The sequence below is a fragment of the Sciurus carolinensis genome, chromosome 7 (assembly GCF_902686445.1).
Source record: "Sciurus carolinensis chromosome 7, mSciCar1.2, whole genome shotgun sequence".
NCBI classification, from domain to species: domain Eukaryota; kingdom Metazoa; phylum Chordata; class Mammalia; order Rodentia; family Sciuridae; genus Sciurus; species Sciurus carolinensis.
In genome coordinates this window covers 133,047,564-133,065,151 of record NC_062219.1, presented here as the reverse complement: position 1 = coordinate 133,065,151, position 17,588 = coordinate 133,047,564, and the positions used below count along the sequence as shown (strand labels likewise).

General features: G+C 36.1%; 1 protein-coding gene across 3 annotated transcripts in view; it reads left to right on the top strand.

Annotated features, from left to right (window-relative positions):
• Positions 1-17,588, top strand: part of Gmds (GDP-mannose 4,6-dehydratase) — a 604,350-nt gene that overhangs the window by 473,654 nt on the left and 113,108 nt on the right. For all 3 annotated transcript variants that reach the window (XM_047558608.1, XM_047558605.1, XM_047558607.1), the window contains one exon: positions 6,946-7,064. In XM_047558608.1, the coding sequence (XP_047414564.1) occupies positions 6,946-7,064 (119 nt within the window). The remainder of the gene's footprint in view (positions 1-6,945; positions 7,065-17,588) is intronic.

Below are 17,588 nucleotides of genomic sequence, written 5' to 3'. Positions count from 1 at the left end.
TTCCTTGAAACTCTCTGATATCAAGAATAAGGAAAAAATAGCAAAAAGAAAACTTTAGCTTCATTATAACAATAAAATTGGCCATAACATGAGTTCTAAGATATTAAGAATTTGAGGCAGATGTCACAAATTTGGAGAAAAATAAGGGAAGGTGCTGGCAACTATTCATATAGCCTTTGAAATTTATCCGTAAAATACTATGACATAGAGAAAGGTGAAGAATACCCTTATGGATACCTGCTGCTGCACTGCAGAGTGGCAAGAAAGTGTTGCTAAAGGCCAGTGTTATTGCCTGTGCCGTAATCTCCAAGCACAGGGACACTGCAGATCATGGGTCCTGGGGAAGGTGGAGAGAAAGCAATAGTTGCCAGATAGTACTGCAGCAACCCTGTGATTTATGGTTCATTCTGTGAGCCACACTACACAACTAAATGCTGAGAAACTTTGGCAGCCATGTCCTAGGCCAAGGTCAAAATGAGGTTGGTAAGAGGTCTTGGGAACAATCTACAGTGAAGCTACAAGTGGCCTCAATGCACTTTTCTGTTCATTCTCATGAATTTTTCAACATAGTCAGCCTTGTTCAAATGTAATAATAATGTGGAAGGTGCTACCCCAGCATCTATACCTGACAGCAGAGCGGGTGAGGGAGTGAGGAGAAAACTGCAAGAAGAGAAAAACATCAGCGAAGCAGATGAGCAACACCCATCCAGGAGCATTATTCAAAGAGGAATACACAGCCAGGGCAGTGGTGCATGCCTGTAATCCCTGCAGCTCAGGAGGCAGGAAACAGGATGGCAAGTTCAAAGCCAGCTTCGGCAACTTAGCAAGGCCCTAAGAACTCAGCAAAATCCTGTGTCTAAATAAAATTTAAAAGAAAGGTGCTTAGGGGCTGGGACTGTAGCTCAGTGGCAGAGCACTTGCCTAGCACCTGTGAGGCACTGGGTTCAATCCTTAACAGAGGAAAGAAGGAAGGAAGGAAGGGAGGGAGGGAGGGAGGGAGGGAAGGAAGAAGAAAGGAAGGAAGGAAAGCCATGCTGTCCATCTACAACTACAAAAGAAAAGAAATAATAAAAAAAAGTTCTGGGAATGTGGGTAAGTAGTTAATCACTCCTGGGTTCAATCCCGGTACCAAAAAAGGAAAAAAAAAATTAAAAGGGGCTCAGGATGTATTTCAGTGGTGAAGTGCCCCTGGGTTCATCCCCCAGTACCAAAACAACAACAACAAACACTTATGTGCCTGAGCTCAGGTCATTATTCCACATAGACTCAAAGAAATTATAGCTAGCATGTTTCTGATAAGTTTACTTAGAGCAAAGGTGGGCAAATTACATTCTGTGGGCTTTGTAAATAGTGTTTTATTGGGGTCATACTCATTTGTTTCCATCCTGTCCATGTAGTTGTGAGAGATCATGTGGCCCAGGAGTCTAAAAGGTTTACTGTCTGACCCTTCAAGAAAAAAAGGTTGATGTTCCCTAGATTAAATAAAATTACTGAAAGAGATATAAAGCAAGCTGGTAGTGATCAGGAATGATATGAAGAGAAAAAGGAAATAATGTCATATTAGCTGCAAAATCTTAAAAAAAAACATTTAAAAACAATCAGGTGAACTGACTGGAGGAACTCACATAAAATAATGTAAGAAAAAAACAAAAATGACTAGACAACAGATATTGAAGACACAACAGAGATACAATATATGCATAATTGGTGTGCCTGAAAAGAAGTGGAACAAATAAAAGAGATAAAATATACTCAGAGATTAAAAAAAAAAGGTCACTGGATTCTGTTATACTAACTGTTCTAGTCTGTTAACTAAAATAACTAGGATCTGCCTACTGAAAGAACAGATATCCCAGAAAATTTGTTTAGAATAATTAATACACAACTAGGAGCTTTTGGGTTTCCAGGGAAAAAAAAATAAACCCAATTTTGGATTTCTTATTGGTATGGCTGGCTAGAGTAAATATAAAGGACAAGACCAATTTTCACATAGCCTCTTTCTTTCAGCATGTATATCAAAGTGGAATGATATGCTAACAGCAAAAACACAAGAAGCAAGGGCTATATAGCTTTCTAAATTGTATTGTGTTCTTTTGGTGCTTTTATTGATTTATCATCTATCAGCTTTTCCTATTCAGTAACTTTTTATCTTTAAAATGTCTGAAAGACCTTTAATGAAAGGAATCCACATGTCCCAGTGTTTTTGTCCATGAAGAAAACAAATAGATGAAGGGGGCCATTAGTCCAGACTCTGATTCTGTGTTATTTGATTTGATCAATATCATTTTATTTGTTTTTGTAGATTATTTGATTCTTATTTCCCAAAAATGTCAGAGTAGCAGTACTCTCCCTGGCTGATCCTAAGACCCACCTACGTGGGTCCCACCAAGCCTAAGGCCTGGCCTTTCACAAGACTCCTTTGAGGTGCTAACCCAAACTATGTATACACCAGCCCAACATCATGAAGACAGCTACTGGATAAAACTTAATGATGCAGTATCCACACTTAGCATCCTTTATTTAGAGCTTTAATTTCCATTGGTTCAAATTCACTTTTTTGTTTGTTTGTTTGCAGCACCTAGGGCCTTGTGCATGCTAAGCAATCATTCCACCACTGAACTACAACCCCAGACCCCATGATTTTTATCTGAATTATTTCATAGACTTTCTCCCTGAAAAAAGAAAACATGTATATACACACATATACTTACACATAGTTGTATTTTAAGATCTATTTTTATGACAGTAGTACATAAAGTACAAAAGCACAAGGCTAAAAAAGCAGCAATCAAATACACATAGTTAAACATAACCTTGATTAACAAATCTTGTTATTCATGGATGCCAGCTCAGTTAATAAGTGTTTGTGGTTTGGATACTGAACTGCAGGTTAATGGCAAGGTAGAAGCAATTGTAGAATCTAGACTTTTAAGACAAACACACATCACACCCCAGAAGGCATGCATGGAATCAGGTGTAGTCAGTCGGCTGTGGTGATGTACTTTGGGTGTTCTCCTTCACTGGTCCAGCTGTGAACAGCCATCAGACTTGTCAACTTATCAAGCAAAGAAGACCGCCCCTCTCCAGGGGCCTCCAGAACCATTTCCGCATTCATCATTCGAATGGGTGAATAGGAGAATGTGAGAGGGGTGTTTTATTTTAAAGTTTTAAAGTTAAAGTTCTATTTTGATCTCTATTAGATTCACAGAAAAAAAAATGGATTAATTATGTAGTTACAAGAGAGCATGTGTACAAATTTAACTAATATTTATATCCATCTCAACCTGGTTGTCAAATGTCAATATCACGGAGTCAGGTTTCCCTTAATCCTCGTGTGCCTTAAATGCACAATGTGATTTGAAAACTGCATTGTTCATTTGCCATTGAGAGACATTTTTATGTTGAAGAATCTGAAGCTCTGGTACATTCCTTAACTGATTTGCTTCCCTCCCTGTGGGATGGATGAAAAGGACAGGGATTTTTTTCATGCACACTGGTAATCAGGTCAGGACTGAAAGTAAATAAGTATCTGAGGAAGTGGATAAGTCAGTCACATCCTTAAAGGGCACCAAAAGAATGTGGGAAGGCTCTGTCCTTTTCCTCCTTGATTCCTTGAGAGACAAAGAGAGAAGACTGAAGTCTAAAATATGTAACCTCAAAAACCGCTTCTCCATTCGGAAGTCAAAACTGGGTGGCGATTTGGTCAGACTGTGGCCCAGCTATGTCATGGGTCATGTGGTCCAGCATGTGAACAGGAAGGTGAGAATGGGTGAACTTTTGCCTCAGTTGTGCCATCCATCAAAGAATAAATGGAGCAGATCAACGTGTGCAGCTGTACACTGAAGTGAGTGGCCGAGTCCTCCTCACAAGGGGCCTTTGTCTCTTGGACCTGATCTGGCATTATGATGGGGACACACTAAGCCTCAGCTCTGTGGCAAATTACTAACCCATTATCACACCAGAACACAGGATCATTTATCTTCTAATCCAGAGTGTCACCTGTTCTTCATTTACCAGTCGATAACCATTAATTATGCTCAGTGGAGATTTAAACAAAGCGCTTTCCCTCTGTTAAAACCAGTAAACTATTCAGTAATAACAAATAAATCTGGAATTGTATATCCTTTCTCTTCCCATTCCCAGACTAGAGTCTGGTACAATATGAACCCCAGAGGAAATGCCTAGAAATTGATAGGTCAGAGGGCACAGATAGTCTGATGGAAAAGAAAAAGGCAGATTCTTGGCTCTTGCTCTTGTGCAAGCAAGAGGCTCCTACTGATCCTCAGATTCCTGCCAGGGGATGGGGCCCATGTTTAGAGTGATCCACCATTGACAGCACCCGTGTTTCCTCCTCTCATTTTTACCAAGCCCTTCTTTTCTTTCACATGACTAAAAACGAAATTTTTCTGTGAACACTCTACAACAAAGTGTTCCTAAAGAAATAAAATCAGCTGAGTGGTCCTGAAAGACCTATTTGAAATGTTATTTTTAGAATGGAAATTTGAGTCAAACACATTTAAGTGAATTTACCCTGTTACATCTAATCCCTCAGAAAAATATTCAAACAGAAATTCTAGCCAGAAGCATAATTTAATTTTTCCTAAAAACTCTGAAAGTATTTCGATGAAAGCCAAAACAAGTTTGTGTGTGTGTGCCTGTGTGTAGGTGTGTGCCTGGGCACAGGTACATGCTTGCCCCTGGGTGGGAGAGGTGGGTAGGTTGGCTTTGTTGGGAAGGGTGGCCAAAGGGCAGCTAGGTAGGGCCCAGGGAAGCAACCTTGCCATGTGCAATTTGTCACAGGGAAACCCAGTGAGGCAACAGGAATTCATTCCATTGACTAGACTTGGGACCCTGGTCCAGAATCTGGACAAGGACAAGTTAGCATTTCCAGACAGGTGAGGGAAGAGCAAATTCCAGGCTGTGGTGACTTCATGTGCAGACACAGACCTACAAGTAGCACTCTGCCTGTGCCTGCGGACCTTGGCGCCTGTTTGGGGGAGCATCTCTCTGTTCTTCCTCCTCTCGGCCCCCAGCATTCAACAGTGTGCAGGGGCCACCAAGCCATATAGACTCCATTTGTTGCATGAACTGCCCCCATAAAGAGGAAAGCTTATATTCTAGGCCTTTGCAAACTTATCAAGCTTTATCAATAGTAGATAACATTCAGAAAGGCTTGTATCTAAGTTCATCAACTATGGTCTCTTAATGCAAAATGAAACTGCAAATATTTAATTACTGTGACCAAATTTGTCTATTCACCAAGACAACTTCTTCTGCCAGTTACTCTACAGTATATCACTAGCTCAAAAGTGATTGGTATTGTCCCAATAAACATTCTGAATCTCCATAGCATGGAAAATTGCACAAACTCTCATCTTCAAAGAACAAAAGTTTTATTTAAAACAATCTGATAATAGTCCAAAAACATGAAAATACCCACAAGAAATCACTTCATGTAAACGGGAAATAAATTCATTTTATTTTTAGAAGGTTGCTACAAATTCACAAATATGAATGAATAAAGGATTAAACTTTTTTGGTAGCATTTTCTAAGAGAAATAAGTTTGTCTTATTTTAGCAACCTGTTTTTTTCAGCTTTTCCAATACCAGATAGGGAGACACCCACCAAATTGAACTGCTAACTAAATGTTAGAACAAGAGTTCAATGCACATATCACTGGGGACTGTGTTGGAAAAAGTACCCTATTCTTTTAACTTATTTTATCTTGAGAATTGGGTGCGAGCAATGGTGGGAAAACTTTTTGTTTTGTTTTGGCCTAGATCTTTCCTTCCTTCCTTCCTTCTTTCATGTGTGCTGAAGATTGAACCCAGAGCTCCATCCCTACTAAGGACTTGATCTTCTGCTGATGTACAGCCCCTAACTCCAGTCCTTCTAGAATCATTCTTAAAGAGATTTGTTTCTATCAGATATCAGCTGCACTTAATTTTTTAAGATCCACATCCCTTATCTGTAGAAAAGAAAAGAAAAAAACTTAAATGTGCAATTCTAAGCTATAGAAACTATAAGTCTGATGGGCCTGTATGTTCCCTTCCACTCCCAGCCCTTGCAATGGATCCCAGAACTTCATGCATACTCTACCACTGTGCTACACGCCCAGCCCTACCTGTATGCTATTGCAATTGAAGTTCTTCCAACCAAGTAGAACTAGGCTGTAAACAGTTGCCACCAATCAGTATCTCAGAATGCTGCTGCATTTTTACCCAACCAGATTCTTTGTTCCTCTGAGAAAATGTACCTCGATAATACTTCAGTATTAATCACAGTATGGAAATTAAGCATATGACTATGAACCTGAATGCCTTCATTTCAATATAAATGTTTTTCTTGCCTGTTGGACAACTTTTTAAAATAGTAGTATTCTCTATTGTGTGATTGTTTCTCCATTGATGGTTCTTGCTTATATTGCTCTTTTGATTGGTAAATTTTAAAATTCATTGTTAAGAAATGAGGTTCTATTTTGGATGACTTTATTGGATATGATTTATAATCTAGGTTTAAATGACTTTCTTGTCTGCTCTCTGTGACATGCAAGGAAATTAGACAAGGCTTTTGGAACTGTTATTTCATACACATACTATGAAAATGTTATTTTCACAGATATTGTTAGATATTATGTTCTTTTAATTTGCAGTCCAAGGAACTGCCACATGAAAATCTTCTAGGATATTCAAGATTAAAGATTCCTGCTGAGTCTATGCTCTGTGACTAAACCCAGGCATTCATACCAACATGTTCCCCAAATATTTCTGATGCACATTAAATTGTAAGAACCATTGTTGTAGTGGTTAGACTATTGTAGTAAATTTACACTCCTTTTCTAACTGCACATGGCCATATCTGATTATGTGCATTTGACAACTTTGTATTCCCAAAGTGGCCACTGAGTATGACCTTCACATGAATTTGCCTTTCTCTTTCTGTAGGCTATGTGGCTGATGTTGCAGAATGATGAGCCAGAGGACTTTGTCATAGCAACAGGGGAGGTCCATAGTGTCCGTGAATTTGTTGAGAAATCATTTTTGCACATTGGAAAAACCATTGTGTAAGTACACCTAAAGTCAATTGCTGCTTGTTCACAGATGTTTTCTGCCAGGTCTGCTCTTCACCTTGGTTCTGTTTTTCTCATCTTCCCTTTTACTTTCATAAAGCAAATAGAGGCCATTTCATGTGGGTTACTGCATCCAACCCCGTTTACATTGTATGTCAGCTGTTTGTCAGCATCTGAGCCTAGTCTTTTCCAAATTTCTTTAATCTTTCTTTTAAAAGAAAAAAAATGAAAAAATTCTGAAAATTCTTTTAATTTCATTTTAAAAAATTTTTATCACATCATAAATACCATTTTTTAATGATGCTACTGTGGCTAATTGTACTCTTTCTAAACCAATGTGATAATATTACTCAAACTTTTTACTACTTCCATGTTATATTTTTTAAATTTGAAACCATCAAAAGCTTACAGAAAGGCTTCAAATACATTACAGTCTCCTTTGCTCCGAACCATTGAGGGTAAGTTGTGATCTGGTGCTCCATCATCCTGAACTGGTATGTGCATTTCCTACAAACGATGATATTCTCCTGTATAAACACAATACACACATAAAACACAGGAAGTTGCCAGTGATGAATTACTCCCATCTAATCCTCAGATCCCATTTGAATTTTGGCAGTTGGGCCAGTGCTTTTTTTCATACCAAACCGATCCAGTTTGTAATCGTGCACTACATTTACTTACTGCATTACACAAATTTTGAAGTCATATTTTCATTGGAATATTTGAAAGATCTGTGGGAAATCATTACAGATGAAAGACTTATTTTTTAATGATTGTTTTTAGTTTTGCTAAAATATAGATAACATAAAATATATCATTTTAATCATTTTTAAGTATACAGTTTAGTGGCATTAATTACATTCACATGTTGTTTAACCATCACCACCATTTTCAGAATTTTTTCATCATCCTAAAAAGAGAAACTTAAATAGTAATTCCTCCTTCCCTAGTCCTGGTAACCACTGTCTTACTTTCTGTCTCTATGAATTTGCCTATTCTAGGTACCTCATCTGAGTGGAAACCTACAGTAGTCGTTCTTTAGTGATTGTCTTATTTCACTTGGCATAATGGCTTCAAAGTTCATCCACACCATAGCATTTAACATCTTTTTTAAGACAATAACGTTCTATTAAGCATGTACCACATTTTGTGGTCCATTCATCTGTTGATGGACGCTTGTTACCTTTTAGCTTCTGTGAAAAATACTGCTATGAATATGTATTCACAAATATCTGTTATCACGAATATGAGTCCTGGGTTTCAGTTCTTTTGAATCTGGGCTTAGGAGTGCAATTTCTGGGTCATACAGTAATTCTACGTTTAAGTTTTTGAGGAACCACCAGACTATTTTCTAAGATTCATTTTTAAACCATAAGAAAGAACTTCCACTTCTAGCCATGATGGAATAAAAGAAACTAGATATGACCTTTTATCTTTAAAGACCTAGGAAACTAGACAAAATACATGGAATAATTATTTTAGATTCTGGATGGCAAGCAATATGGGACTATGATCTCTGATAGAAAAGAAATGAATGAAAGAAACTCTGTAATCACCCTGACGTGCTTTCTTCCTGGGGAGTCAAAAGCATGCAAGGGGAACCCCAACCTGAGAACAGCTTTCCTGCTGAGTTGAGGAGGCTGATCAGAATTCATAGCCAGAGGGAACTGACATTGTAGGATAGAATTCGAAAGAGACGGGATCTATATGGAAAAGAGCTCCAGAATTCTACATAGAAGTCTTCTTGAGCCTTCACTTAATAATAAGATGCACATGTGTAAGAAATGCCACAAGAACTTAGGCAAAGAACTGCCTGAGAGGTGGAAAGTAAATGTTTCTTCCAGTTTACCCAAGACTAGAAGACTTTCAAGACTCAGCTAGACATGATGGAGCAAACTGTGGATCCCTCAGAGAGTGCAGTACAGATTCAAGAAGGGCTCTATCTCAGCAATAAGCTGTTCCCTAGAGCAAAGGCTACTCTAGACTTAGACTAACCAACTTCAAATACAGCTCTCAAAAGGATGGAACTGGAAACAAATAACTTAGCTTCCTGTCATTATAATGACCCACATTCTTTACAGGAAGACAGTAAAATCTTAACACTCAGCTGCACAGAATTCATTATGTTCAGCTTTCAATCAAAACTTAGTAGGTATGTCAAGAAGCAGGAATACATGACCTATAGCCAGGATAAAAATCAAGCAATAAAAAGAGACTGAGGAATATAAAAGTGTTGGTATAAACACAGAAGGATAGTTAAATAACTATTATAAAGGTGTTCCAGCATTCTAAGAAAGATATAAGCACATTAAAGAGAGAGAGGTAAAATAGCAAAACTTTTTTTAAAAACCAGTGGAGTGCTAGGCTTGTGGCTCAGTGGTAGAAAGCTTGCCTAGCATGTGTGAGGCACTGAGTTCCATCTTCAGTACCACATAAAATAAATACATAAGTTAAAAAAATTTTTAAAGTCCCTTTGTTAAAAAAAAGTGAAACTTCTAGAGATGAAAAACTAAGTATCTGAAATTTTAAAAATTCATTGTTGGCATTGAGAGCAGATTAGATACTACAGAAGATTGGACATTGTACATGGAGACATAATAACAGAAATGATCCAAGAGGAAGCACAGAAGGAAAAAGACTGGTCAGGAAAAAAAGAGAGAGTATAGTTTCAGGAACTTGGGGACAATTGTCAAGCAATCTGATATGCCATTGAAGTCCCCGGGGGGAGGGGAAGGGGGAGAGCCACAGAAAAAGAATTAAATAATGGCCATCCCCCCAAATTTTATGAAAATAATAAAACCACAGATCCAAGAGGCATAATAAACCTCAAGAAGAATAAGCACAAAGAAAGTCACACTTCGTAATCAAATTACCAAAAATAAATGCTAAAGAGAAAATCTTAAGACAACTGAAGAAGAAAGATAGCTACTTACAGAAGAACAAATAGAAAAAAAGTCACTTTTTTTTCCTCAAAAAATATGCAAGGCAGAATACAATAGGTTTAAGCTGCTAACAAAAACCCAGAAGCTAGAATTCTATGCCTAGGAAAAGTATTTTTTTAAATAGTCATGAATTTAAGATTTCTTTTCAAAAAGAAGTTGAGATGATTCATTGCCAGCAAACTTTGAGGCAGAAGAAAAATGATACTAATTTGAAAGCTGGATCTTTGTAAAGGAATAAGCAGCAAAATAAATAGTAAATATGTGGGGAAAACATTAATGTCCCCCATTCCTAAATCTCTTTAAAAGATAATGTTTAAAGCCAAAATAATTTAACATGGGTGTGTGTGTATGTGTTTGTGTGTGTGTTGCATAACAACAGTAGCACAAAGTTGGGAGAAGATGGAAACATTTAAATATTACATTGTTGTAAGAGTCTTACATTAGATGTGAACTGGTATAAATTATTTAAAGATAGATTACAGTAAGTTAAAGTGCAAACCATAAATTCTACAGCTGTCCTAAAATAAAATAAAGAACAACAATAAGCTAATAATGGAGTTAGTTACCATTCTAAATACTCAACCAAAGCAGGAAAAGATAAAATTGAACTGAATAGCAGATGGGACAAATAGAAATGGTACTATATTGATAATTATGTCAATTGTAAATTATTTAAATACTCCAATTAAAAGGAAGATTTTGTCAGACTCAAAAAGCAATGTCCTGTCTATAAGAGACTCACTTTAAATAAAAACACAGATTAAAAGTAACAAGATAAAAAAATTAGGAAGTACAAACACTAATTATAATAAAGCTGAAAGAGCTATATTGTATGAGACAAATTAAAATTCAGAATCTACAAGGAATAAAAAGAGAGATTTCATGTTAAGGGATAAGTTCATGATGAAGATATAGCAGTTTCAAACATATATACCCACATTAATACCTACTTCAAAACATTGACAGAACTGAGGAGAAATACACAAACTTTGTGCTTCCATACTTTTACATTCCTTTCTCTATAACTAACAGAACAAGTAGACAAAAAAAGAACATAGAAGACATGAACAACATAATAAACCTGCTTGACCTAATTAGTGTTATAAAACATATCATCCATTAACCAGAAACAATGGAATTCACATTGTTTTCAAGTGAACCTGAAATATTCACCAAAATAGACCATATTCTGTGCCATGAAAATAGTCTCCATAAATTTTAAAGAATTGAAATCATGTTTTCTGACCAAAATGAAATTAATTTAGAATTCAAGAAATAGAAAAATACTTAAAAATCCACAAAGATTTGGAATTAAACCACACACTTCTAACTAATTCACAGGTCAAAGTGGAAATAAGGTAAATTAGAATATATTTTGAACTGAATGAAAGAGCAGAAAATCAAAATTTATGGAATACAGCTAACACAATGCTTTAAGAGTCATTTATGCCTTTATGTACTAATGCTGAAAAAGAATGAAGCTCCCTGAAGAGCTGCCTTGTTTTCTACTTAAAAAGCTAGAAAAAGAAAAGTAAATTAAATCCAAAACAAACAGAAGGCAAGGATATTTCTATTTTAAAGTAAAAATGGAGATGGATGAAATAGAAAACAAAAACACTGCAGAAAAAGTAAAGGTAACCAAAGCTCAGATAGACGTCTATCTAGATTGAGGAGGAGAAATAGAAAAGACTAAGATTATAAATATTACAAATAAAAGAGGAAGCATCACTACAGATCCTACAGACATTAATAGACTAATAAGAGAATGTTATGAGGATTTTTTGCCAACTTGTCAAATTAAAGGAAATGGTCATGTTTTATAAAAGACACAAATTGCCAAAACTGACTCAAGAACAAGTAGAAATCTTAATAATTCTATGTCTATTAAAGAAACTGATTTTCACTGGTGAATTCTAGCAAGATTTAAGAAAGAAATACTCTTGCTTTATTTATTTTGAAGAGTGAACACTTCCCAGCTCATTTTATAGGACCAGCGTTACCATGGTACTAAAAACAAAAACATTTTAAGGAAAGAAATTTATATAGACTAGTATTCCACATAATCATAGAAATAAAAAATGACTAGTAAAATATAAGCAAGTTGAATCTCAACATACATAAAGTTTATACACTGAAGTGGAATTTGTCCCAAGAAGGTAAGGTTAGTTTAACATATGAAAATAAATGTAATTCAACGTATTAAGTAAACAAAGGAGCCAGATATTGTGACATACACCTGTAATCCCAACTACTTGGAAGTCTGAGGCAAGATGTTTTCAAGTTCAAGGCCATCCTGGGCAACAAAGGGGGAAATATGACTTTTTTATTTTAATACAGGCAGAAAAAGCACTTAAAAATTAAATAACTATTTATTATAAAAAATTTAAGAAGACTTCAACAAGGTAGGAAATGAAAGGAAATGTCCTTAAACTGATAAATGGCATCTAAGGAAACACAAGTATCATACTTGATGATGACAGACTGACTACTTTTCTCTAAAAATCAGGGCCAAAGCAACTTTGGCCCTAGAAATCCTTTTTAACTTTATCCTGGAAATTCTATCCAAAAAGAATCAAAGGAAGAAGAATATTTACCTTTATTCACAGATAGCATGATTGTGAACATAGAAAACCTAAGTAATCTACAAAAACAACAACTAGAGCTAGCAGGTGTATCTATAAAGGTCTCACAATGCAAGCTCTATACATAAAATCAGTTGTAGTTCTGTGTACTACCTATGAACAATTGAAAATTGAAATGAAAAATACCACACACTGTACAATCAAAAAACATAAAATTCTCAGAGATGAATTTAAAAACATATGAAAAATGTGTGCACTAAAATCTAGAAGATATTGATAAAGCCCTAAATAAATACACTGTGTTCTTGGACTGGAGGACAGACTGTTAATAAGATGTTGATTTCCTTCAAACTGATCTATAGATTGAATGTAATTCCAATCAAAATCAGATTATTAGAATAAGTTAATTCTAATTATAAAGATTGACAAAATTTGCATGAAAATGCAGATTTAGAATTGTTCTGAAAAAAAAGGTGGAGAACATGACTGCCTCATTTTAATGCATCTTTAAAGCATAAACCACATGTTGTTGACATAAGGTTAGACATACAGATCAACAGAACAGAATAAAACTTCAGAAATAAACCCTAATTTATATGAGCAACTGAATTTCCACGAAGATAATTCAGTTGGAAAAGACTACTCTTTTCAATAAATGGTGCGGGCACACTAAATAATGATGGGGGGAAAAGTGAAACTCAGCAGATACTTCATACGACACACACACACAAATGGATTATAGATTTAAATAAGGGCTAAAATTAACATACTGCTAGGTAAAAACATAGGATAGCTTTGCAACCCTGGGGTAGACAAAGATTTTCTAGATTGTTTTACAATTTAATTAAGGAGTTTTTATGTAGCTATAATTTCCTAGTCTATGGCTTATCTTTTCAAGTTCTTAACAGTGCTTTACAAATATCAAATATTTCAAATTTTCATGTAGTTCATCACTTTTTATCATGTAGTTTATTACTTTGTAGCTTTTTGTGTTGTATATGTTTGCATTGAATATATAGGTCAATTTGAAGAAAATGCAAGGATTTCTTAGGACACCAAAAGCAAGAAACTTTTTTTTTAATTGCAGTAGGAATGTAGCTCAGTGGTAGAACCCTTGCCTACCATGTACAAGGCTCTGGGTTCAATTCCCAGAACCAGAAAAAATTTGATATAATGAACAATGCTTTAAAATCTCTGTTCCTTTAAAGTGATCATTAAGAAAATAATAAGTTAAGCCACCATCTGGGGACAAAATAATTGTAATACATATATCTAAACAAAATTCTTATGTGCAGAATGTAAAAGATAATTCAACAGTAAGACAACAATAAAAAATACACAAAATTTTGAATACTTCATACAAGAAAACATTTAAATGGCCATTAACCACATGAAAATATGCTCAACATGCTTAGTTATCTGAGAAAACTACATTTAAGCCACAAAGTGATGCCATGACACTCCCTTTAGAATGGCTAAAATGAAAAATAACCCAGTGCTCAGTGTTGATGAAGAGGTGGAGCAAATGGAATTCTCATAGTACTTGTGAAAGTAATGGTACAACCACTTTGGAAACAGTTGATTTTCTTATAAAATCTAATATACATTTACCATGTGACCAGCAATGATACATACCAGTGAAAAATGAAAATATATGTCCAGGTGAAGACTTATACATGAATATGCATAGCAGTTTTATTTCTAATAAAACATTTCCTCCTGATGTCTGATCAACCAGTATATAGATAATCAAATGTACTATATCTACACAATGGAATGCTACACGGTGATTAAAAGGCATAAACTGCTGATACTGCAACACAGATAAATCTTAAAATCCTACTTAAACTTGGTGAAAGAAACCAGACACAGAAGAGTATATATGTATGATTCTATTTAAATTGTATTCTAAGAAAGACTAATTTGTAGTGATAGAAAACCAGTCAATGATTGCCTGTGTAGCTGGGTACAGTGGTAATCCCAGCTGCTTGGGAGGCAGAGACAAGAAGATTGCTAATTCAAAACCAGCCAGGGCAACCTATATCAAAATAAAAAAATTAAAATTAAAATTAAAAAAAAAACAAAAGAGGACTGGGGATGTAGCATTATGGGTAACTTATAGTTTTCTACCCTATACTTTTCTCTACTTCCCAAGTTCTATAAGGAACTTGGATGCTTTTGTAATTAAAAAAAAAAGAAAGAAAGAAAGAAAGAAATCACTTTAAACACAATTCTAAAAATTTGGCATTGTCTTACAAATGATTTCCAATGTCAGACACTCTTTTGAAAAGTATATATGAGATCTTGCCCTTCTCCCATATTGGAGACAATGTCCAGAATGTGGTTATCACAATATCTTTTGGTCCTATAATCCTAGGGACTAAATGCTTTTTATTTTTACTATTTGACCTCACATAAGCTTTCCCAAACGGGGATACTGTTTGAAAATGGCATTCCATATCTAGCTTATTTAGAAAATATTATGTATCACAACTCCCTCATAGAGAACCAACAATCACCATAGCATGTTAAAAGATCTGTAGTACAGGAACTATTTAACTTGATTTAACACAGCATTTTCTAAGCTTGATATTTTTTAACTTTTTGGTGCTAGGGATGATTGACCCAGGGGCTTGCATATGCTAAGCACATGGTCTATCATTGAACTGAGCTACACCCCAGTCCCAAGCTTAATTTTTAGATCTATATTAAAGTCCTGCACCAGCAGTAGTATCCTCTGATAACTAGCTGGGAAATACTCTTCCTTCATTCAGAACTGAGCAGCAGATTTTTAGTATATCTGACTCCTATCTGTCCCTAAGATAGGCCTTTTCATTACTGGTTTCTCCCTCAGCAGAAAATGCCTAGTAAAACAGCTACATCAGTTTCACTAAAGTCTATTTTAAATTTCAAGCAGTGACCTCTTTTGAAAGTTTTGTCATCTCCATTTTGATTCAAATTTTGTAAAATTACAACTGCTTTGCATGATACATTAAAAGTTGCCTTTGAATGGTAGATATAGAACATTTTGGTGAAACCATAAGGATTTTTTTGTTTTCTTTTCTTTTGTATTCTTTTTGTGTTTTTGTTTGCTTGTTGTTGTTACTGTTTTGGTACTAGGGTTTTAACCTAGTGGCACTGAACCACTGAGCCACATCCCTACCCCTTTTTATTTTTTATTTTGAGATAGAGTCTCACTAAGTAGCTGAGCCTGGGTTTGAACTTGCAATCCTCCTACCTCAGCCTGCCCAGTCACTGGGATTACAGACATGTGCCTCTATGCCTGGCCCATAAAGTTTTTTTCACCTTCCCAGAAAGAGGGATGTGAGGGCTCAGTGTTCTAGATGAATAAAAGACCTTACTTTGTGCCTTTAATAAGAGTCTTCTGAGTGGCAGCCTATCACACTGGTGGCTCTTCTCACCTAGACAGAATGGTACACTCCTGTGTGCCCAATACCTATTTCAGTTATTTCTGCCTCTTTATCATTGGAGTTGAGGTTGTAGAACATCCATCATATTTATTCTTCATGCAAGTTGGAATATTCCTAACCCAAAATTCAAAATACTCCAGCATCTGAAATTTTGAGCACTGATATGACATCACAAGTACAAAAATCCACATCTGACTTCATGTGATGGGTTACAATCAGAACTCAGGCACACCACCCACAGAGGACATACATACATGGACAACTTCAGCTGAACCCCTAGCCAACATCAACTGCTAGCCATGTGGGCAAAGCATCTTGGGTGGTCAGCACAGTCAGGCCTTCAGATGTCTGGAGCCCCAACTATCTGACCCCATGGGAAACCCCAAGTAAGGACATCTCACGTGAGCCCAGTCAACCTGGGGAACTATATGAACTATAATAAATTGTTGGCAAAAAGAAAGGAAGGAAGGAAGGAAGGACTCAGACACACTAAAATAGTGTTCAAAATTAACTTTTGGAATGTGGATGAGGTGTATATGAAATATAGGTGAATTTTTGGGTGTAGACTTGAGTTCCATCCCAAAGATATCTTATTTTGCATATGTGAATATTCCAAAATGAAAAAAAAAATCTAAACTTCTGGTCCTAAACACTTCAGATAAGGTTTCATTGTGTTTCATTGTTTTTTTCAGTCTCCTTCCTTTGGGTCTTCTAGAACCCTGCATGTCAGCATACGAATCTCTGCTGGAAGAGGAACAGGAAAGCCACACACAGTGTCCCATGGCTGGACCCAGGCTGCTCCTCTGCTGTAGCTGCAAGCTTCTGAGGAGGCCTGTGAGCCTTTCTTGGTTTCTTGGGAGCAGTGTCCTCACAGGTAGAAACCAGGCAGAAACAAAGGCGGCACATTAGATCTCAGTAGTTCTTAAGAGACTGAGAAGAGTGTTGTGCCCGGTTTTGGAAATTGCTTTTATAGGACTTCAAGAGTACAGTAGTCCCTCCTTATCTGTGGCTTCACTTTGAGATTTCAGTTATTGGTAGTCAGCTGTAATCCAAAATATTACATGGAAATTTCCAGAAATAAACAATTCGTGCTGAGTAGCATGATGAAATCTCACACCATCTCTCCTACCCAGGCCATGGATTGTCTGTTTGTCCAGCATATTCACATCATATATGCCACCTGCCCAGGAGACATTTAGTAGATGCCTTGATTAGTAGAGTAACTGCCATGGTTTCCCAGTGCCTGTGTGTTCAAATAATGCCTATTTTCCTTATTTATGGCCCCAAAGCGTCAGAGTGGTGATACTGGCATTTATATTACAGCATATTGTTACACTTGTTCTATTTTATTAGTAATTGTTTACCTCTTACTGATTAATTCACTGATGAAGTCAGAACCCTCACCAATTGTTGCCCCAAAGCCGCACCTCTGTACACATAATACTTTGTGGAACATTTCAGAACTGGAACTAAACCATAATAATAATAATATATGTAGAAAATACAACACCCATACACAAACACACATACTTGCACACACATACTCATTTTGGTACTATC